We start from the raw sequence: 23,530 nt of genomic DNA, 5'->3' as shown, positions 1-23,530 counted from the left end.
AAATTACACACCAAGGGACATTCGGAATGCTTTTGGAGAAGACACTGTTGTTTAGTTCCACCTCTAAGGAATCTATTTTTTTGTCCCAAAACTGCTCTGGGAACAACAGAGTTAGCACATGGCAAGTGAAGACCATCAGAGGATTCACTTCAAAACTGCATATTACTTCTCTGATTCAAATCGTTGTAGACGCAGACTTGTAGAGATAGCACACCATTTGCAACACATTTATCTTTCTCAATTCTACTACCACTTTTTTTTTCGTTATGACTTCTAAGAGGTTCAGGCCTTTTAGGTAACACTTCTAGAAAAATGTCATGTAATATTATTACACATCACTTGGTTAATTAAGCAGTATCATTTGCGGGAAATACTGTGCCGCGGTGGGTGCTGTTGCTAATGATATGACTTAAAAGATGTAGAAAAGAAATAGAAGTGGGTACAAAATACTGCAGAATGTGTGTTTAAAAAATAAAGCCCCATTACTCAAGTTTCTGTGACCATGATATACTTCAATAGAAGATTTAGAAGCAAGAGAAACAGCTTCACTGAAGATACCTACCAGATACAGCTGGATTCCCTCCCTGCTTCACATGGATTCCTCTATCACATGCAGTCCATCCCCAGGCAAACCTGGCTTCCCCATAAGATGGATTATCACATAGATACCTGCTGCTGGCTGCTTGCATCTTCTGCCAGCAGCGGTCAATGTGAAAGACAAGGATGAGCATATGATCAGTTCCAGTAAGAACTGGAAGAGAGTTAAGAAACAGTAAGTACTGTGTGTTTCTGTGTTCGAGGTTTCATGCCCTTGTTTGCCTTGGCCATCCTGTCATCTGATTTCTTGACATTGTCCTTGTAATCCATTGAGCATATGCAGTACCTGCATACTGGTATGGACATGACTGAACCCCTTGGAAGAGATGGGAAGAAGGTGGATTTGATTCTACCAATCCAGCAGGCTGCAGCAGGATTCACATCAACTCTGACTCTTCCACTGAGCATTGAAGCCACCTCAGCAGGTGATGTGTCTTCACAAGCCCTTTATACCTTCATACTTTGTTTTGTTTGCCCCAGTGCAAAAAGCTGTACCTACTGAGTTGTGGAGCAATTCTCTCAAATCTTGGCCAAGTCATCTGCCACCTATCAGCTTTTCAGAGTAGAGAAGTATGGGGCACAAAGGAAACAGACTTCGAGATACATGCAAGTACATGCTCAGACTTACAATTTTTCTTCAGGAGGAAAATTCCATACCAGCAACATGCAAGCATTGCTCAGCAGATGACACGGAGGAATACATTTAAGGAGCTGAAGATGCTCCATTTGCACATTTCTGATTGCAGCTTACATCTGCACTGTTGTAGTAATTGCTGTGAGAGCAACGGCTAAAACGTTACTACCAGTCCTTTCAGGTCAGAGACAGCCCTGGAAAGGAGCCACCAAACCCGGGTGACAGACTATGTAAAATCCAGAGAAGTTACGAATTAGAAGCTGGGTCCCATCCTTGTGACCTTAAAGGATAAAGTAAAACACGAGCCAACACATTTATTTGTGCTGCAGTCCCCTCTGTCTCCAAGCAGCTGAGAGATGTGGCCCTAACAGATCTTTTGATGGTACAAAACTCTTGCAAATACCTGCATCAACACACCCACCGTGTCGGGTGGTGGGAGCTGGAGAAATAGGAAGTGATAAGGACACAAGGGCTCAGAAGGTCCATATTGTTTGATGCAACAGACAGAAAATAGCTAAAGGCATGTAGGACTAAGCATGGCACAGTCCTGCAAGGTGGCAGGACTTTGTAGGGAGTGCAAGCACACCAGACACCTGCCTACATTGTCCAAAATAAACAGGAAGATTCACAAGCTCTGTTCAGGAAAAAGCAAAAGCGGACAAGACAGGTTGAAAGCTCTGCCTAGCATCAAAGCATATCATGGCTTGAAACCCATTCAAAGCTGTTAATACTAAAGGTCAGTGTATTTAATTAGTCAGAGGAATGTCTACCTATGTGTTACCGCCAATGAAACATCAGCAATTATCTTTCATGTTTAAACAACCTTGCACAGTGTTTTACATAACATGGTGTGTATCACCACTCAAGTTTAAATGGGACTATTACAATCGACCACTATAATGAGTACACACTGCAAGGCAAGAATTTCCTGACGAGAGCTTCTATAGCAGCAGCAGCAGATGCATAACTTCAGGATATTTGCTCCTTTCATGTTTTGTACCGGAACTAACATGAAGTTTTCTGAAAAAGAGTAATCCTGTTGGTGCAGTGATGGAAGATTAGGACTCTCCTCCCTCCACTCCATCAGTACTTAAATCCAACAGAGAACTGGATAATTAGATTTTTTTTTTTTTTCGTTTTGGTGTCAATATGAGAATAGCTGTCCCTAGTTAATTTCTAGCTATATCTCAATATGGTTTTATGTTCCCTTTAATGTATGTGTATGTGCATTTGGTGATAGCATTTCTAGGGATGCATTAACCACCAGTGATACCTTGTACTTACTACAAACACAGAAAAAGATTTTAAAAAAGCAAAAAGAAGGAAAAAGCTAGAATTGCATTAAATATATCTGATTTTTTCATTATCACTTCCTACCAGCTATCCCCAGTTAAGCAAATCATGTTCAGCTTGTTTTAAAATACTTAATCACATAATTGAATGATTCTTTGGGGATTTTTTTTTTTTTAAAAAACCAGGTCATTTCCATGAAGGACATGTGCCCACTGTGTTAATCTATGAATACGATGTACTGTATTACACTTGTCCGATAAGCTTGAGGAACAGGGGCTGGTAGATCCAGGAGGTTACTGAAAACTAGAAGGGTTAGTTCTGGTAATGGCAGGCTGTTCCACAGCACAACCAGAAAAAAACACATACATATTGCACGCAGCATAGTCACTCCCTGACAAGTTGCAGGACGACTGAGACACCAGTTGTAAAGAATCCATTTTCCAGCTAGGGTTACATGTTTTGGTGGCCTTATGCCATTAAAGAGAGTTATATTCCCACCAAATCAGTTTTCCAGTCCAATTCATCATGTGGCATCACCAGCATTTGTGCAAGAACCACCACTGGGACAGCTTGACCCATCTGGGAAGGAAAACGCTGGGGCAAGCAGCCTGGCCAAATCACTGCCTGCTAACCCTCCCCAAAAAGTTACACAGCTGATTTGAATTTTAGAAGCCAAAGGAGGCCTATAGAAAGCTAACTCTGTGGCCCTATCACTTTACATGCTCGTTAAAAAAAAAGTTTCTTATTTTCAGAAGAACAGTACAGAGATTCACTTACACAACAAATTTAATGGAAGTCCCCTCCACACAGCTGCTTACACTAACCATGTTAGAGCTGTTGGTGTCCATGCTTTACTTGTAATGCAAGCATTGATTTTGCTTAGCATTCTTATTTTTATAGAACTGTTCTAGGAGTGTTTTTGACAAATATCTTTCTATGAAAATGCTCACTTGTCATAATCCAATATTTTTCATTAAAACATCCCATATTTGAAATCTTGGAATACATTTTGCCTTGGGAAAATAGCTTTCTGCACAAAGAACTGTTGTCTATGTCACATAGCCCTTCTGCTCCATTTCATAAAGTGATCAACACTTGTTCCTTCAGATAAACAATCCTGGATAGAAAAACACATTTCAGTTTTTGGACATGATGTGTTTACATAATTGGCTTGCTCATGCTAGTCTAAAGACATACTTGTTTTGCTTCCAGACCGGGTTTGCTTTTGTCTGACAGAAACATGTCACAGTCAAAGATTTAAAATGATTAGTGGAATTGTAAAGGCAGGAATTTAAGTGGCATTTAACAAAACCACCAAACATCTTAAGCCTCCTCTTTTATCCTTACTCTAGAAACCCTCAAACCACTGCTAATGCCAGCTTATTACTGAAGACTGAAAACTGTGATTGCTTCAAACATTCATAACTATTATTTACACAAGTTACAGAATACAAAAAGACTCAAAGAAAATGTTGCATTTGGTCTAATACCACTGTAATGAACAAAGAAAAAAAATCCCAACAGAATCAGCGGTCAATACATCAAAGGAGCTTTGTACAAAAGTAATGGTTAAAATTTCATACATTCTAAAGATCAGGTGTTCATTTCAGTTAATTTTCCATATCTTTACTGTACCAGAGGGTAGTCTTTAATAGAAGGGTTTGGTTTTTTTTTCTCTCTCTCTTAAAAGTGAATAAACTTCACAAAAGCTGCATGTGGAAGCAAAGCAGAAATAGGAATTCATTCATGACTTCCTATCATCAGGCTGATGTCTAGCCACTTCCTGACAAGGGGTGAGTGGAGGCAGAGTAGGAAATAGAAAGGCTTCACATTGTGCGAGCACTGTTCAGTAGCATCCAAAACATTAATGTTATCCACTCCATTGCAGGCACAAACGTAAAATACAGCACCATGGGGCTGCTATGAAGAACATTAACTCCATCCTGGCCACACCCAGTAGAGCTGCTTGCCCCTCATCCCTCTCTCCAGTAGAGAATAGAAAATAGACAAGAGTTGGTTCCTTTGCTACAAAAGACTCAAGCAGACTACTGGAAAGTAACAGAACAAAAAATTGCTAAGGGGAAAAACACTATGACATTACAGCATTTGCAGCTTAGTTTCTTCAGTGTTTGCAGACATACCTTTCTTCCTAAATGCAGTGTATCTATTTTGTCATAAACCTCGTACCCTGAGCAAAGACTGAATATTCAATGCATTAAATTTACATCATCCTATCATAAACTGTCCTTGTTCTACATGTTTACATTGTGATTTGTGAGGCAGAGTCAGAAGAAATAGGCAAGTTTAGAGGGAGTTACCTCCTAGCTTTTAACAACGCTGAAGATTATCTTGGAGTCAAATCGCGTGGGTGATCAGTGTGGCATCTATTTTACTTCTCTCCTAATATTTTGAGAAATTGTCTTTGTCTTAACTTTAGAAGACAGTCGTCAGAACTAGTTCAATTGAATACTTAGATCAAGTTCTTACAATTTTTCCCAATTAATTTTAGGCTTTTATTTACCATGAATATCCAAGAGTTATTTATATTTACAGGGTACATGTTGTACTCACAGGCATGAAAAATACAATGTCTCATCTAATGAGTCATAATTAGCTTTTGTTTTTACCTCTCCATAAGAAGAATATTCTTAACGTATTCAACTGGAGTTATTTTTACCCAACGATTTATGTAATTCTTTTAAATAAGAGTAGGCATATGTCAATCTATCACTACAACTTATTTTCAGATAAAACAAAATTGAAAAAGCCTACATAAAGGAAACAATGGATGAAGAAAAAAAATATTCCTCTCTGTAAACAAAGGCAAACATGACCAAAACTTTTGAATTTTTTCTTTCAAATGGTCATGAAACTTTCTCCCTCCTCAATAAGTTTAATACAACTCTAAATAATCTAGAAATCTAAAAAGTGTTTGTCATAAGAGACAACTCTCCATTACAGCAAATAACCCACATCCTCAGCCCCTTCAAAACACTTGCACCATATACAATGAGGTGTGAAAACACACATACACTTGAGCAGAAGTGTGTGTCTTCCTGTGCAGAAAAGTTCCTGTTAATTGTTAGGAAGATGCCACTTACAGGTTGATTTTCATGAAACTCAGAAAACAGAACATTTATTTAATTTAAAGGAAATAATTTCTGCTGTTCATTCAGTTAACCCTCACCCTTCACTACTTTACTAGTACAGTTATTTTTTTGAGCTCTGACAAGGGAGACTTTTAAATAAACAGGAAGTTATTCCTTTAACCACTAATGGGCAGTTAAGAACCTGGAGTAATGGAAAAAAATGAGGAAACAAAAACTTCTTCAAGGTGCTTAAAACATCACCTGAAAACAGAAAATATGACTGACAGATTAACATGGAAAAATATCACCTTGCATTATGCTAGAGTACCATGCAATCGCTTACCTAGTCTGGTATCTTACTGTTCATATAGTTGGTCTCCCTTTGTCAGGGGATTACCTACACCACATTCACGTCTTTCAGAGTACATAGTTAACACACACTTTATTAATCTGAATATAAGGAGCAAGAGAATTTTCATAGCTGTGATAGCTTAGCCCCACTTGGGACCAAGCTACGCAGCCTCTCAGTCACTCTCCCCACCTTCTGAGGGAATGGGGGAGAGATAATGTAACAAAAAAAAGGCTCAAGGTTTGAGGTAAGGACAGGGAGGGATCATTTAAGTTACTGTTATGGGCAAAACAGACTCAACTTGGGGAAAACTATTTCAATTTATTATTAAAAAAAACAAAGCAGGATAATGAGAGAGAACAAAAACAACTTCCGCCCACCCCTCCCCTCTTCCCAGGCTTAACTTAATTTCAAATTATGCCCACACTCCCACAAGCGGCACAGGGGGAAATAGGGAATGGGGGCTGGGGTCAGTTCATCACACGTCGTTTTCCTCCGCTCCTTCCTCCTTGGGGGAAGAACTCACATTATAGAATCATAGAATGGTTAGGGTTGGAAGGGACCTTCAAAGGTCATCTAGTCCAACCCCCCTGCAAGAAGCAGGGACATCCCTGACTAGGTCAGGTTGCTCAGAGCCTCATCCAGCCTGGCCTTGAACATTTCCAGGGATGGGGCCTCCACCACCTTTCTGGGCAACCTGTTCCAGTGCTCTATAACTCGCATTGTAAAAAACTTTTTCCTAATTTCTAATCTAAATCTACCCCCCTCTATTTTAAAACCATTAACTCTTGTCCTATCGCAACAGGCGCTACTGAACAGCCTATCCCCATCTTTCTTGTAGGCCCCCTTGAGGTACTGGAAGACCGCTATCAGGTCTCCCCGGAGCCTCCTCTTCTGCAGGCTGAACAGCCCCAACTCTCTCAGCCTGTCTTCATAAGAGAGGTGCTCCAGCCCTTTTATCATCTTTGTGGCCCTCCTCTGGACGTTCTCCAACTGGTCCATGTCCTTCTTGTGCTGGGAGCTCCAGAACTGGACACAGTACTCCAGGTGGGGTCTCACCAGGGCAGAGTAGAGGGGGAGAATCACCCCCCTCGACCTGCTGGCCACGCTTCTCTTGATGCAGCCCAGGATGCGGTTGGCCTTCTGGGTCGCAAGGGCGCATTGCCTGCTCATGTTGAGCTTCTCATCCACCAGCACTCCCAAGCCCTTCTCCTCAGGGCTGTTCTCAATCCATTCCCCGCCCAGCCTGTATTTGTGCCTGGGATTGCCATGACCCAGGTGCAGGACCTTGCACTTGGCCTGGTTGAACTTCATGAGGTTGGCACGGGCCCACCTCTCCAGCCTGTCAAGGTCCCTCTGGATGGCATCCCTCCCTTCCAGCGTGTCGACGGCACCACACAACTTGGTGTCGTCGGCGAACTTGCTGAGGGTGCACTCTATCCCACTGTCCATGTCGCCGACAAGGATGTTGAACAGGGCCGGGCCCAGCACGGACCCCTGAGGGACGCCACTCGTGACCGGTCTCCACCTGGACATTGAGCCGTTGACCACCACTCTCTGAGTGCGGCCATCCAGCCAACTCCTTATCCACCGAGTGGTCTGTCCATCAAACCCATGTCTCTCTAGTTTAGAGAGAAGGATGTTGTGCGGGACAGTGTCAAAAGCTTTGCACAAGTCCAGGTAGATGATGTCAGTTGCTCGTCCCTTGTCCACCAATGCCGTCACCCCGTCATAGAAGGCCACCAAATTGGTCAGGCACGATCTGCCCTTGGTGAAGCCATGTTGGCTGTCACCAACCACCTCCTTGCTCTCCATGGGCCTTAGCATGCTTTCCAGGAGAATCTGCTCCATGACCTTGCCAGGCACAGAGGTGAGGCTGACCTGCCTGTAGTTACCTGGGTCTTCCTTATTCCCCTTTTTAAAAATTGGGGTTATGTTCCCTCTCTTCCAGTCATCGGGGACCTCACCAGACCGCCACAACTTCTCAAATATGATGGCCAGTGGCTTGGCAACTTCATCCGCCAGTTCCCTCAGGACCCGCGGATGGATCTCATCAGGACCCATGGACTTGTGCACCTTCAGGTTCCTTAGATGATCCCGAACCTGCTCTTTGAGTACAATGGGCAGTTCTTCATTCTCACAGTCCCTGCTTGCACCTTCTACAGCTTGGGCGGTGGGACAGGAACTCTTGTCGGTGAAGACTGAGGCAAAAAAGTCATTGAGTACCTCAGCCTTCTCCATGTCTTGGGTAACCAGGACACCAGTTTCCTTCTGGAGGGGGCCTACATTTACCCTGGACTTTCTTTTGTTCCCTACGTACCTATAAAAGCTCTTCCTGTTACATTTTATATCCCTGGCCAGATTCAGTTCTGCCAGGGCTTTGGCCTTCCTTACCTTATCCCTGGCCACTCGCACAGCCTCTTTGTAGTCCTCCCAGGCTACCTGTCCCCACTTCCACCCTCTATAGGCTTCCTTTTTCACTTTCAGTTGGTCCAGGAGCTCCTTGCTCATCCACGCCGGCCTCCTGGCCTTTTTGCCCGACTTGTTTTTCATCGGGATGCACCTCTGCTGAGCTTGGAGGAGGTGCTCCTTGAATATGGACCAACTTTCCTGGGCTCCTCTTCCCTCCAGGGCCGCCTCCCATGGCACTTGGCCCATCAGGTCCCTGAAGAGGCCGAAGTCCGCCTTCCTGAAGTCTAGGGCAGAGAGCTTGCCGTGTATTTTCCTTGCTGCCCCGTGGATCTTGAACTCCACCATGTCATGGTCGCTACAGCCAAGGCTGTCCTTTAGTTTCACATCCCCAACCAGTCCCTCCCTGTTGGTGAGCACAAGGTCGAGCATGGCACCCCTCCTTGTTGGCTCCTCTATCACCTGCAGGAGGAAGTTGTCATTCACGCATTCCAGGAACCTCCTGGACTGCCTGTGCCCTGCCGTGTTGTCTCTTCCCCTGCACCAATGTGGGGTCCCTCCCACGGGCTACAGTCTTTCACAAACTGCTCCAATGTGGGATCGTTTTCCATGGGGTGCAGTCCCTCTGGAACAGGCTGCCCCAGGGGGCTCTCCATGGGCCACAGCCTCCTCCAGGCATCCACCTGCCCTGACGTGGGGTCCTCCATGGGCTGCAGGTGGATCTCTGCTCCTCTGTGGACCTCCATGGGCTGCAGGGGGACAGCCTGCCTCACTATGGGCTGCACCACAGGCTGCAGGGGAATTCTGGCCAGGAGCAGCATTACTCCTCTCCCTCCTTCTTCACTGACCTTGGCATCTGCAGCTGTTCCTCTCACAAGAAATTCTTCACAACTGGCAGGCTCAGGCAGACGCCTTTCAGGTTCTCTTCACATCTCATCTCCTCTCCAGTTCTTGCAGCTGGGCCGAGCTGAGTCGGGCCCAGTTGGCCATGCGGTGGAAGGCCAGAGGGTGAGGTCTGCGAGGCCCACAAGGCTCGCGCCTCCCCTCTCTGACCCTGTTTCTGCTTCTTTAGTTCTTTCTCCCTTTTTGTTTTTTTTTATTTTTCCCATTCTTATACATGTTATCATAGAGGTATTATCAAGGAACATTCTGCCACCAACTGGCTTGGCCCTGGCCAGTGGTGGGTCCACCCTAGACCTGGCTGGGTCCACCAGACAAAGGGGAAACTTCTAACAGCTTCTGTAAGAAGCTGCCACTGGAGCCCCCTCAACTACATAAACCCAGCAGAATAAGAGAAAAAACAAACAGAAAGGACAAACAGTTTTTCAATTTAAGTCTGTTTTCCAGAAGTACTCACCAAGCTGAAATAACCACTCCATTCTTCATCTCCAAATTAAACCTCAGGACAGTAAATTTTGAATTGTGTGAGGCAGAGAAAACAACAAGGAAATCAAAACTTACTGCCCATACAACATGCCAGTCTAGTTGATGCCTGCCTATTATCGTCAGAATCACCTGGGCTGGAGGAGAACTCTAATTACCCAGTACAAAGAACCATTCAGCACTCACAATGGAGGGAAAGTCAGCCTGAATCCTTACATAAACCAGCAAGCGAGGACGAACTTGAGATCTCATTGACTGACAGAGAGACCATGGAGCAACAATTTCTGGGGCCAGAGCTACCAAGAATAACTACTACTCTTTCTGTTGACAGGGAAGTATATATTTCTAAGTATGGAAATATAAATCCTTATCAGTCCTTTACACTAAGAGAGCTTATCTTTAAAGAGAGTTTTTCTATGATGTTCAAATCTCTGTGGAGAGCTTTGTGCCCAGGGATACACCACATGGACCACTTAATTTACTTCTGTGACAGAGCTAAACTATCATATTTGACTGAAAAGTACTGATTTGAGGTACACCCAAGCAAGAAAGCTCTGGAGCTCATGTGCTTCTCGGAATGTGTCTGAGGCTTCAACCAGTCACGGTGACGGGCAGTTACAAGGCTCGGCACGTAACAGTAAGGAGGGACCTTATCCGAAGTCTTGCAATTTGAGTGTGATGCTAGACAGAAGGTGAAATGCTAGTAGTGAAGTGTTCTTTGTAATCCAGCAGAATACAAAGAGCAAGAGGAAGAAATTTTCTTTCCATGGGTATTGCAAAGGAAAATTTTCCAGCCTCACAAGACAGGCAGGAGCACACTCACCATTAGAATGTAGACGTGGACTCCAAAAAAAGCCCTTATTATTATGCTTCCTATATTTATATGTTCATCTTGCAAATCTTGTAGTCTGCTTTTATTAATCAATCACTACATAAAATAAAAATGTGGGCAAGACAAACACTATACCAATCTCATTAGACTGCTTCTGACCAAGACAAGTTCCTGACTTCAACACGCAGCAAAATCTAATAGTCTTCTCCAGCATTCTACTGTACAATCCTTTTACAGTACAAGCAATGAAACCATATATGCATTTGTTTTATCCTCCTCAGAGTTTATTTTGCATGTCATTTTACACATTTTATACTTCACATCATACATTTATTCCTTCTCTGGAAAAAAATGATTTAACACAGACACTTGCCTTGCATTACATTTTGAAACCTGGAACTGGTGCCAGTAAAAAAAAAAAAAAAAAAAAAATCACCCTATAAAACATATTAGATCAACACAATGTAAATATAACATGTATTAGAAGTTGTTCGTTATTTCACTACAAGGAAAACAATCTGGGGGGAAAAAAAAAGATAATCAGTTCCAGTTGCTAAAAGAGTTCAGTGTATTTTCTTTAAAGTCTTAGTGTAATGGAAATGCTTTCATTAGCCCACTACCAAACAATGATCAAACTGGTGTTGAGGAAAACGAAGCATGATCCTAGACAGTATTGTGGTACTCAACTGCAACAGAAAATTCTCTGTCACACAGAACATAGCAGACTCGGGATGTTCATTAAGTCCTTTCAGTGCGAACTCTACAAAAGACTGTTTTCCATCATGCTGCATGATTTCATCATATCCCTTATTTTGCTTAAGAAGTAAGCCACAAGTAAGCATTCCAAGAACCGTGAATAGATTTTCAGTGTTGGCACAACTATTCAGTAATTTACACAACGGTTCACATAGGATACTGGGTAAAGTTATTACTTTGAAATGGTCACAGACATCTTCCTCTTTGGCTACTTTAAAAGTTAGAAAATTCAGATTTGTACAAAAGACATTCATTTCAGAACCAATTCAAATATGTTTTTTTAAATAAATGGAACAAAATAAAGCATGTCTCGTTAATTTGGTATTAATTTTCCAGAATACTCTGCAATCCATTTTTGAATATACAAAACCTTACTCTTTACAAAAAAGTTGTAGCTCATGAAAGAACTCACTTGAATAATCTTAGCAGCACTCCAATAATTAACAACTTTGATTTTATTGAAAAAAATACCTTTGTTTGATCACTGTATTTTGAGACTGCTTCTTCACGAGAAGCAATGTTTCAAAAGTTATAAAAGTGCACGAACATCATCATGTTCCAAGCTGAAAGGCAGCTTCTGGAAATAGTGAAATCAGTATTGCAAGGTCCTGACTTTAGTGAAATAAATGCTATGGGAAGAATTAAATTTTAAGTACATCTTCCAGTGTGGTATCATTGCAGTAAGAACAAAACACTCTTCTCAATGAACATTTTAGTCATCTAAATAAAAGAGTTGTGTCATTTTTTTTTCAGCTGTAGCAAGTGTGATGCACAGACTAAGTGATTTGATTGGGAGCAAATAAACAACACGGTAGCATCAGCAGGTCACCAGTCAATCGGCCTGTTCATTTTGCTGATCAGCATTTTTGTGCAATTTTAATTAAATAAAACATTTTTAAATATAATACTCTCAGAGGACCTTCTCATCCATTTAGATCAACATTTCTAATTGCATGTTGGACTTCACTGAAGAAGAGGAGCCTCCAATTAGGTCCCACAAACCATTAAGGCTGCCTTTTAGCCAAAAACTTCTGTTTTATTTAGGCAAACTACTTACTTTTACTAAGAAGCAATAATATATAATGAACATTTGAATTCACTATCAAAAAAAGAGAATTACAAGAAATTACAAACTTTGGCGCAGGATCACTCTTATTATTCCTGATAAAATTCTGTAAACAACAATTTAATCGAGAATACCTGCTGCTTTGCAATATGTTAAGTATAATTTTGTACTACTAGAACTACAAACCCAACGTTTTCGTTTCCGTCTCTTTTGTAAAGTTTCCTCAAAAGAGGTTCTAGCAAGTCAAGAGCTCTGCAATTATATGTGAATATTAATCTTACATTTTAAACACCTAATAGTACTATAATCAGTTTCAGAAAGCTTCCTTGGAGCAAGTTTTGTTATACTTAGTATTAGTACAGCGTATCAGCACTTCTTCTATGACTTGCTTCTTCAGTGACAGTTACTGCAACGTCATTTTGGGATATCCATATTCTGCAGCACAATAGCCACTCTGCTTGGAATGTACACCTAGTAAAAATAAGACAAGAACAAGAATAGCTAAAAAATTCATCAGTTTCACAGGATACAATTTCTAAATAACAGTATGTGGAAAAAACACATGAAATATTTTAACTGTTCAAAATTTAACATTTGTGCAATGTTGTGGGTCATATTAATCACATTTAAAGAGTGATTATCAACTGCTTAGTCCCCAGCACTTGAATTACACAAGATAATCCAAAAGTGTAAAAGGCAGCTTCATTGCAACCTCTTCTCTTTTTAAAAAAAATCTTACCTTGATATGTTTTAAAGTGGCTACCAGTAGAGGGCCTCATACAACTTACAATGACCAGTTTCAAAAACCTGAGGACATCTAGGTCAATAGACCGTACAAAGATAAATGACAAAGTTTTGCAACAGCATTTGAACACTCTTCTGCTGTGAATTAAAGTTGCCGCAAGGTCTGTGATGTCATTTCACACAGGTAAATACCAGCAATATGACACAGTAGCATATTCTTCTCACTCTTGGCATCTGTGGAGTTTCAGTGTCTGAGCAATAAAATTCACTCTCGAAACCAGGGAGATTCAAAATTAAGCATTAAATTACTGCATTTTACTTTACCCTTTTTCCTGATTACCATGAAAAAATCCAAACATATATAATGATCCATACTTCTTACGGATCACAAAAGAACTTGTGTATATTTTACATGACATTCCTTCCAAGCAGAGTAGAATCACAATCTGAAAACAAGACCGATATGTACTACCTACCAATTACCTTGATATATGGTACTCCATCAATTGTCAAGTGTATGAATGTGTTTGCTGAACAAGTCAATAAAAATGCAATTATAAAAGGTAACACAAGAATGAAGATTATTGGCTTAATCCTGACAATATCCTCTTTTGGACTATCCTCCATCCCTGTGGAATGTCTAATATTCTGCAATTTCAACTATGTTATCTGCAAACTGGAGCCTGATAGCATGAACGGCTTTCATAATATTCAAAACAGAATAAAGCAATAAAGTAAAAAGCTTTAGGAAAAGGATAAAAAGAAAAAGAACGGCCGATCTTCACTGAACCAGACGGAGCTATGTCCAATACTTCTTGAAAGGCACTGAACATAATGATTTCCCCTAAGGTTTCGGTGATAAATAGCTTCTACAAATCTGTGCAGGAGAGAAAAAATACTTAATGAAGTCAACTAGCTCAGAATGTATAGATAAAGGAGCGATTTTAAAATAGTGTATTGAGAAATTCAGCGTGCTGGTTTTGTATGATGAAGTCAGAAGGGAGAAGGAACAAATAGAAATAATCTTTCTAAGAAAGAATGTGTAAGTTACTGCAGTTAAGGGAACAAAAATTAACATTAATACAGGACAAGGTAACTCTCAATTATATTATGGTCAATAATATGTCAGGTCCTAGGAGGAGTAAATTAGCCCAGTTCCTTTAAAAGTCAATTTGCATCAACTGAGAATCTGAGAGCAGTGTGGAAGCATCCCATTGCTACCACTTCATTGCCAATCAGAATTTTAAAATTGGTTTTAAGCACAATTTCAAAACTTGTGCAAATGATTGTATTTAGACTGATGGAAGATATGTTTTCTGTTTGCCATGAAGAGAAGTAACTGCCAGCTTATTATTTTACTCACATGTTTTTTTTCCTTACCTGGGCAAATGAAATGTACGTTTTAGTGGGGTTTTTTTTTGTCTTAGTGGGTTTCTTGCTAAAGCAAAATATAGCATTATCTTCTAATCTTATCAACTTATTTTGTTGGTCAGTGTAACCATCTGTAAGGCTTAAATAAAACTGCAGGAAGCAACCAAACAGCTAGGGCATGGACAATGAATTAATATTAATTATTTATTAAATACATTAATAATTATTTAATACGATTGTTAATTACTCATTCCACTGCTGTGCAATTTTTTTTTTTTAAAAGGAAAAATACTACAAAAAGTATTAGGTAATTCTTGTTACAATTGTATCAGGATTGTTCCTCCCTTCCTGCCCAACAGTATTTCCAGAAATACTACACTGTATATGCTCTGGCTTTATTCTTTATCTACCTAAATAGACAGAACATAGAACATTTGTGTGATGGAGAGGGGAGGAAAAATTTGACCAATGAGGTTGGAAAGATTGCTTGTCTTTCCTGAGGTAAAGTGAAATCTGGAAGACTATCTGCCCAGGATCCCAGCAGGATTTTCAGCTTTTTCAGCCCAGATTTCTCACCTCGGCTCCTTCCTCTTCTGACACCCCAAATCCCAGGAGCTTACTCAGCTTTTTCACTCCAGTATTATTATTTTTCCTTCAGCACCTCTCACCTGAACTACTGCTCTTGTAGTAACATATGCCCATTAATTTAAATTTATTTTCTCTATACTTTTCCTGATTGTACTGAGGTGTACTGAGCAGACTGTGCTCCAACCATATGCTACAATTTGTCACCAAGTGGCATGACTAAAAAAAGTCAGGAATCCATTACTGACAGGATAACTTGAAATGCAAGCACCTTATTGTATGTTTTAGTCCAGACATTTTCAAATACATAAAAATACAGATAATCCTTAGCTAAAAGCTAATTAATTAGTAACATTAGGTATATTTTAATTGATGTCTCCATCTGATTTAGATTAAGTACTCTGCTTCCTTATAATACTATAATCCATTGTTCTGATTCATATCAGAACACAAAGAGTACTTAATATTATAGAAATAAATGTGCAATAGAATACAATAAAAGGCTAACATCCTCAGACACTGAAACAACCATGGTTCCATTGTGTTACTCAGTTCTGTCTTCCTTAAATACTGGAAAAATGGCAATCACAGGGTTTTTTTATTTCCTGGCTAATTCCCCCCCCCCCCCCGCTTTTTTTTTTTGTCTTTCAATGATTTAGGTCCAAATTAAAAGATGATTTCAACAAACTGAAATGCATTAATGAAGACATCTGTTCTGACATGTTATTATATGTGTCTGTGACAAACACCTTTCCACTCCACTTAGTATCCAGCATAACCTCAGTCTTTTTCAGTCAGGCTGCTACTCAACAAGTTGGTTTCCAAGCTTTACTGATGCATGGGATTCCTCTGCAGAATTTTTCTTCATTTTTATGAAGTTTCTGTTGGCTAAACCCTTGAATTTATCGAGATGCATCTGGATTGGACCTCTAACATTCAATTTATCAACCACTCACCCTAATACAGTGTCATCTACAAATCTGCTGAGGGTATGCTCTGTCTCATCATTCTTCACACTGTTGAAGACTCCAAACAGTATCAGCCCCGGCAGCAATTCCTGCGGCACTCTGCTTGATACCAGTCGACAGCTGGACACTGAGCTTCTGATTACTGAAACTGCAGCAGCTCAGCCAGTTTTTGACCCACCTAGCAATCTTATCTAGCCCATATTTCCTCAGCTTCTAGGTAAGAATGCTGTAGGAGACATAGCTGAAAGTCCTACTGCAATGACTGTAGTAACCTCATGCACACAGCTAGAGCCATTTCATCACAGAAAGCAATCACGTTGATCATGCATGTTTTGTCTTTGCTAAAATCTAGCTTGGCTTTCTGATTGACCATTCTCATATACCCCACTCATCTGGATATGGATTCCAGGAGGAGGTGGTCCTTAACCTCTCAAGGGACTGAGGACCTTCAGTCATCATCTGGCCTACAAATCCCTTTTCACTTTTACAACAGCCTTCGTTTAACTGTCAGAAATTTCCCCTGACCACTATGATTTTTCACAAATTATAGTCAGCAGCCTTGCAATCACATCACATCTTTCCAAACCTCTGGGTGTATCCCATCTTCAAGATGTCCCTAACCTACTGCTCTGCTACTGCTACTTTCTTTTCAATAGTGTACTGGAACACAAAAGTTTTTGGGAGCAGGCTTTATCCTTGGAATCTGAGGTAAAAAAAAAAAAAGGCATTGAATACTCTTGTGCTCTCTATAGTGTCATCACAGGTTTGTCAAGGGACTTACATTTTCCTTTAAGCTGCTTTTGCTATTAGTATGCCTGTAGAATCCCCTTCTTTCTGCTCTTCATTATCTTTAGCTAGTTTATATATATATATAGTACATGACCTGAGGTGATGTATCTACCTATAGATAGATATGTATAGTAAAAGTATATAGAGGTGTCCTGATTAAAACCATCACAGGAAACCTAGGTATTGATCAATAAAAGACATTATCAGAAATATGCCACTTCTGATGTTTTCCTGTACCCCAGGAGGAAGGTCTCAGAAGTTTATTCTTGTCTACCCTTTTCCTTTCATATACTGTCGCTGAATTACATAGTTCCAATTACCAGCTTCAGTTCTACTGATGTCTGCTGTTCTAACCTGCTTCTTTCTGATCACAAGTTTTATCCCATTCATGTCTCCTTCACTATTTCATGAGGCTCACTTGATGAATATGGACAGAAGTGAAAACCCAAAGTGCAGAATACTAAAGAGAATACATCCATAACTAACCAACGTCTTTAATATCAGTCAATCAAATAATTCTCTGACTCTCTTCTGTTTCAAGCTTTCCGTGTTCACCTTAAAGGCCCTTCCCAGCTCTTTCCTCCCCAACAGGCTCATCCATGCTGCCCTCAGGAGGCCCAAACTCCCTGCTGAAAGCCCGGTCAGCTATGAGGTCAGACCAGGTTACTTGGGCCTTTAGATGTTTCATGAATTTGCCCTCTGCTTTCTACACCAACTGCTTACTTATTACCTCATGTCCTCTAAGGTGTCACACAAACTACTATTTTAGGAAACTGTAAAGACATCTAAAACCACACATGAGACCTTTTGTGATGTGGGAGTACAATATGGAAAAGGGAGATCATCAGATCTGTTTGGGACAAAGTTTGGGTGACTCAGTTGTGAATAAAAGTTTTTGACAAAGTTAGTGTTCAAATGTTTAGTCACTGAACTAGCACTGAAAGTCTTTTTATTCTCAATGGAGTATTCAGCAGGAATAAAGTGGAATAATTGTGGTTCAATTCAGAGGCAGATGTGCTAACAGAGAAGATGATGGAAGATAGGAATGTTGTTTATAAGTCAAATACGTACAGAATTGTTTTTTATCATTTCTGACCTTTCTATACTGCATGTCCACTTTAACTATGAGGCAGTTACAATGTCTGAAACTAGGCAAATCACACACAGAGCAAGGCCTCTGGCACTAAAACAGACAGCCACTCTAATACACAGAACATATATAATATGATGCTTTTCAGCCATACTTTTTTTGCTATAAATATCCATATAATTTCAAGAAATGAGAGATTAGAAAACCTAAGAATACAGGAATATCAAATACATGAAGCACTTGTGAACAACAGCAGTTTATAAGCAGGAAGCTCACCTTAGGTATTTTGGGAGGGGACTACAATACACAGCAATCTCCAAATGTATCTAAAACCCCAGAAGCAAGAAGTTCTGCAAATGACAACTGCTATCAGATCTGTCAGACCAGATTCAGTGCCAGGTGCAAGCACAACTGAAATTGGCTGGAACTGCAATGAACTATTCTTCATCCCACTTACAGGGCTGGAAAACACCAAGCACTAAAAATCATTTCAAGGTCATTTTGCAACAGATGGGAGAATTACTGGAACTCAGAACTAGATCAGGCATTGCAGAAAAATATTTGATAGTGCATATTGCAGCTGGTAGATGCAGAAGGCAATGTCACGAGAGTCTGTGCCAACATTTTCCCAAACTTTTAATTAAAATTAGGGCTTCAGACAATCTCATGTCTCTGTATCACTACTAATTGTCAGACACTGACACTATTCTGAGAATATAATTAACCATCAATGAATAAGATACATGATAGCTTTTGCTTTCTGACTATAATTTATTATACAAAACCTCAGATGTTTCAGATTTCATTTGGCTAGATATTGCAGATGACAAAGAAGGTATGCTTAAAATAATGTGAAGTTCTGCCTTTCAATTTGTTTTTCAATTTACAGCTGTACAGTATAAATATGCAGAAAATTATTTCTCAGACTGTCTTCCTTCATCACGCAAAAGAAGTCCATATACTGCACAATCTGTATCTTAAAATTTATCCTGTATTTCTTCTGCACTCTTTCTTCAGGTTAAGAAAGAGTACTTAAAAAAGACAACAAAAACCCCTGGCAAACACAAACAAATAGACTGAAAAATAAGACAGGATGAAAGGAAATTTACTAACAATAACTTTGGAATCATTACACTTGATTGTGGTTTTTGTTTTAAGAAGTCAAATGATTAATGACTATAAGCAAATAAATTTATGTCTTAAATACTGAGAGGTAAAAACAACAGAAGACCTTGCTGGAATTGAAGTCTTACTGATTTCCCCAGTTAAAACAGTCAATATTCTAACTACTAACATTCTTTCTGTATATCTGTGCATGGGAGAAAACAGTGAGACTACATTGGTCCCTTAAAATTCAATACATAAATCCTTACACGAAAGTTATTAAAATTAGTATTTTCAAAGCTAAAGTCACTAAAAGCTTTTAGATCATTTCAGTCTATGGGAATATTTTAATTTGTCAATAGACTCACAGAAGCAGGAAGCTGCACTTTAACACTGAATAGTATACGTTAAGGTCAAGGTTAAAAATCCAATCCAGCAATAAGGATATTCTTAAAATAAAATATATAATTTCAGTTTCATTTAATGTTAAAAGATTATATAATTGGAGACCAAAAATAGAGAATCAGAAAAAAAAAAAGTATTAGGGGCAGAGAGGAAGGAATATTTTGTCATCTATTTATTTTTTTTTTAGCTAATTGGAAAGAACTACAAAAAAAGTAAATATATAAAAGCTGAAATATGTTCAACAATGATATTTCTCAATAAACTACATACTGCTTTGCCAGTGGCACAACATAGTCTTCAATATTCCATTTAGCCTGCTTATTACTGAGTTCTGTTGGTGTATGAAGTATCAAAGTATAAACTCCACCATATAAATCCTAACTTTTCGTGTGGTACAGAAATATTGAAGTTACAAGGACACACACTGATATCTTGTTACATTTTACAGTAAAACTCAGTCAAGTCAGGTGCCTTAGAAAAGACTGACAAAACATTGTGAATGATGAGTGTTACTAAAAATGGTTCTTTTTCTCCCCAATCCAGCCCCAAATCTAAGTTTCACATCCAACTACAATAACCAAGTAAGGTATCAACAAATGACTGTATATAAAGGGGCACTAGGATCTGACAGGAGTTGAAATGTGTGTGCAGCACTTACTTAAATTACATCTTGCAAAGTGATGATAACACATAATCAAAACTAAAAGTTTACAGAAGCACTGAAAAAGCACACAACTTTTATAAAACATACCTCAAAAAAGACTATTAGGAGACTATTACTCTCACAGCAGAGACATAAACAGAAATAAAGCTGTCGTAAAAAGAGTCTATTTTTACAATGACAAAGTGGTTAAAAGGTTGTTATTAGAAAGTCTGATTACATGGGAAGTTATATACATTTCATATATTTGTTAACAATTGAGAACAGAGCAAGCAGTGAAATGGAAAAATTAGATTATTATAATTATTCAAACCAGTTATATTAAACCAGACATTTTTTGTGCATTTTTCCATGGAGTCTTCCAAGGTGTGTCTGATGATTTTGAAATCCGACCCTGTACTGTATTACTTAACAAACCTGAATCATCACCTGTTCATCAACAAAATTTTATAGTGAAGTGCCTAGCAGTGCTTACAACCTTCCTCTTCATCCAAGGTTCTTTGCTCCAGGAATTTCATCTCTCCCTTCTCATTTTGCAATGTCACTTTGAATATTTCTTTTATTAAGTGATGTTTCTAGAATGAATCATGTCACATCTAATCTTCTATTTTTGTAACACGTTTGTGTACTATTTGACTTGAGCATGACTTATTGCATGTGATTTCATTTTGTCATAGCTCTCTGGGCATGTTTTGCTGACAATGCTTACTTACATACCTTAAGAGAGGTGCATCTGACACTAAAAAAAAAATATTTCTTTCAAATTTCTTGTGGAGGAGGAAATAAAATTTTTGACACAAGAAACTCAAGTCTCATGCGTTATGTAAAGAGAATAAGATAATTGTTAAACAGTAGGAAAATAACCTTTATGAGTTTACTGGGTTGGTATCATATGTTTTTCGAAAAGAAATGAGGGGAAAACTTCTTCTTGGATTTTAAAAACTTCCATTAAGACTAAAGCAATTCCCATGGCTAACTGATTACCCAAGACTTGGGATGTAAATTGCTATTTAAAATAAAACATTGCTGTTTTATTATAAAATACCAGCTGGAGGTATTTAGTGTAACTTTTGTTCTTTCTTACTTGGAGTTCTGTCTTGCTGAATTTAGTCAGGTTTTCCAGTTGGGTTTTTTTTTCCCCCTATTACTTTCTACTTAGTGTGCTTTTACCAGCATTTTACCTCTATGTGGTGCTTGTGGCATCTTCTGGGGTGTTGGCTGAAGGTGGTCTGTGAATTGGATTGCTGAAGGATATAAAAAAAAGTTAATGTGACCCATGCTGCTGGGTTTCTTTCTGACCCAGAAGTGCCATTGCCATGCCACGGTTTGTGCTGCACAAGTGCATTTGCTGCTTTGCTTGTCACATGCCTTATCTTTCACATGCTCCTCGCAAATTGCATCTTCACATTTGGTCGCATTCTTTTGTCTTAAATGACTCGCACTCACCATCTAAGAGTCTAAATGTGAAATATACATTCCAAATTACAGTTACTTGGCTTGCTAAAGTTAAGTTAGTAGTAGATAATTAAGATGCTCTCCAATCACCAAAGCAAAATATTTGAATAGGACACAGAAAGCAGGATTTCTGTAAGCATTAATTTGCTACATAACCTTCAGGAATGAGATCTTAGAGCTTTAGTTTCTTTGTGTGCAAATGAGCATAGATGCTTACCCAAACTACGAGGGCATTGTCACATACAGATACTTTAAAATAAAAAAAAAAAAAAGTTCCTAAGATCCTTTACACCAAGCATGATGAAAGCATAAGAATTCTTTCATGTAATTAAATTATTTTTTTAACAAGCGAATGAGAGAAATGCCAATACCCTGAATACAATCAAGTAGGGTGAGTGTGAGTGAGAGAGGCAGATTAAAAGTGACAATAATTCTCAGGAGTTTAGATCTCATGAGATATGTTAAGATGTGGCAGTAGAAATTGATGTCTCCATTCTGTTGTAGAAGAGAAATGGCCCACACAAATCAGTGCAGATACTCCATTTTTGTAGCCTGTTAAGATTACAAGTGTAACTTATTTACAGGATTTTATGTCTATAGATATAGTTATGCACAGAGACACACGTCTTCACCCAAGTATATGTTTTAGATATGAAAATCTAGCCAGCAATTTAAGCGTTCTCAGAACTTTTTCAGCGAACTCTACCTTAATTCATAGCGTTTTTGAATCTTATTCTGTTGCTCTTGTGAACATATACACACATATGTGAACACATATGTAAAGAATGGGAAATATGGGTACTTATGTATACATATATGAAGAATGAGAAAAATGACATTTAAAAATTGTTAATTGTGGTAAGTGATTATGATTCCAAGAGTAATGCAGAAAGGTAGAGTTTTTATTAGTCACCATCTCAGCTAACAGAAATTGTATGCAAGGATATGCCTCCCACATCATCTGAAGTGATTTGTGGGAAAGTCTTTATCCATTATTCATATCACTTTAGGACCAGAAATTATTGATGTGAACAGAGGTCTGTTCCATTTTGTAAAGTTTTTCTGTAAACTGAGGTAGAGAAAGCCAGTTGGCAAACACATTATTTGCTCTAATTTGTGTTTGTGGAGTTAAGCAAATGATTTTAAGAAAGCAACACAAGAGTCCATTTCTACAGAGCCTTAAATCACAAACCAAGCATGAAGGTAGAGTTTCTCAGACACAAAAATAAAGCAAATGATGATATTAAAAATGATCATTCAAAAGCATATTAGAAGGTTTTCATGCATGTTGGCAAAGAATGTTGTCTGCCAGACACTGCAAGAGTGCATGCAAATTTAAATTTAATGTCAAAAGAGCAAAACAGTTAACATCATAGGTCATAATCAAATCATAACACTGTCATCGCTACTCTATTCATACAAAACTTAATTTCAGAAAATAAATTTAAAAAAACCACCACACCCCAAAATACTCCTAGAATTGATTCCATAGTTGTCAAAAGAATTTAAAAAGTTATTCAGTTGAAAGTAGAATTAAAATGTCTTACTTACCATAATTGAATTAGGTCGATAATTGTGAGGATATTCTTCAGAGAAGTACTCTGTACTGTGGTCCAGCCTTTGATGCCCTCCATATTCTGCAGCATCAGAATCCAGAAGGATTTTATACTTAAATATGACTATTAAGGAACTATACCAAATTACTTTTAAGTGGGAAATAAATCAAAACAAAAAAAAATAGAACTGCTGCAACATAACTCATGTTAATATACTTAATAGAAAGCAAAAAAGAAAAATTAAAAAAAAAAACTAAAAAAGCTTAAGAGTGGAAAAATAGATAGAACATACAGAAGCTGTACAACATATTGTCTTGAAAATTCAATCTCAGTATAGTGACTTCTAGTAAAGAAAGTACCTTCCAGTTCTGCAATCTTCCATGAATTATAAGTT

The 23,530-nt window shown here is 38.9% G+C and overlaps 1 protein-coding gene across 2 annotated transcripts in view; it reads right to left on the bottom strand.

Annotated features, from left to right (window-relative positions):
• Positions 1 to 10,844: 10,844 nt before the first annotated feature.
• Positions 10,845 to 23,530, bottom strand: part of GBE1 (1,4-alpha-glucan branching enzyme 1) — a 165,932-nt gene continuing 153,246 nt past the window's right edge. The window contains exons 15-17 of one of the 2 annotated variants that reach the window (XM_086763726.1): positions 23,132 to 23,251; positions 21,307 to 21,369; positions 10,845 to 12,879 (exon numbers count right to left, since the gene is read on the bottom strand). In XM_086763726.1, the coding sequence (XP_086619852.1) occupies positions 12,823 to 12,879; positions 21,307 to 21,369; positions 23,132 to 23,251 (240 nt within the window). In that variant the 3' untranslated portion in view covers positions 10,845 to 12,822. The remainder of the gene's footprint in view (positions 12,880 to 21,306; positions 21,370 to 23,131; positions 23,252 to 23,530) is intronic. The other variant, XM_086763735.1, reaches the window with a different exon arrangement.

Source organism: Chlamydotis macqueenii, chromosome 1 (genome assembly GCF_036417535.1).
Source record: "Chlamydotis macqueenii isolate bChlMac1 chromosome 1, bChlMac1.mat, whole genome shotgun sequence".
NCBI lineage: Eukaryota > Metazoa > Chordata > Aves > Otidiformes > Otididae > Chlamydotis > Chlamydotis macqueenii.
The sequence above is the reverse complement of the archived record's forward strand: the minus strand, read 5'-3'. Positions and strand labels throughout refer to the sequence as shown.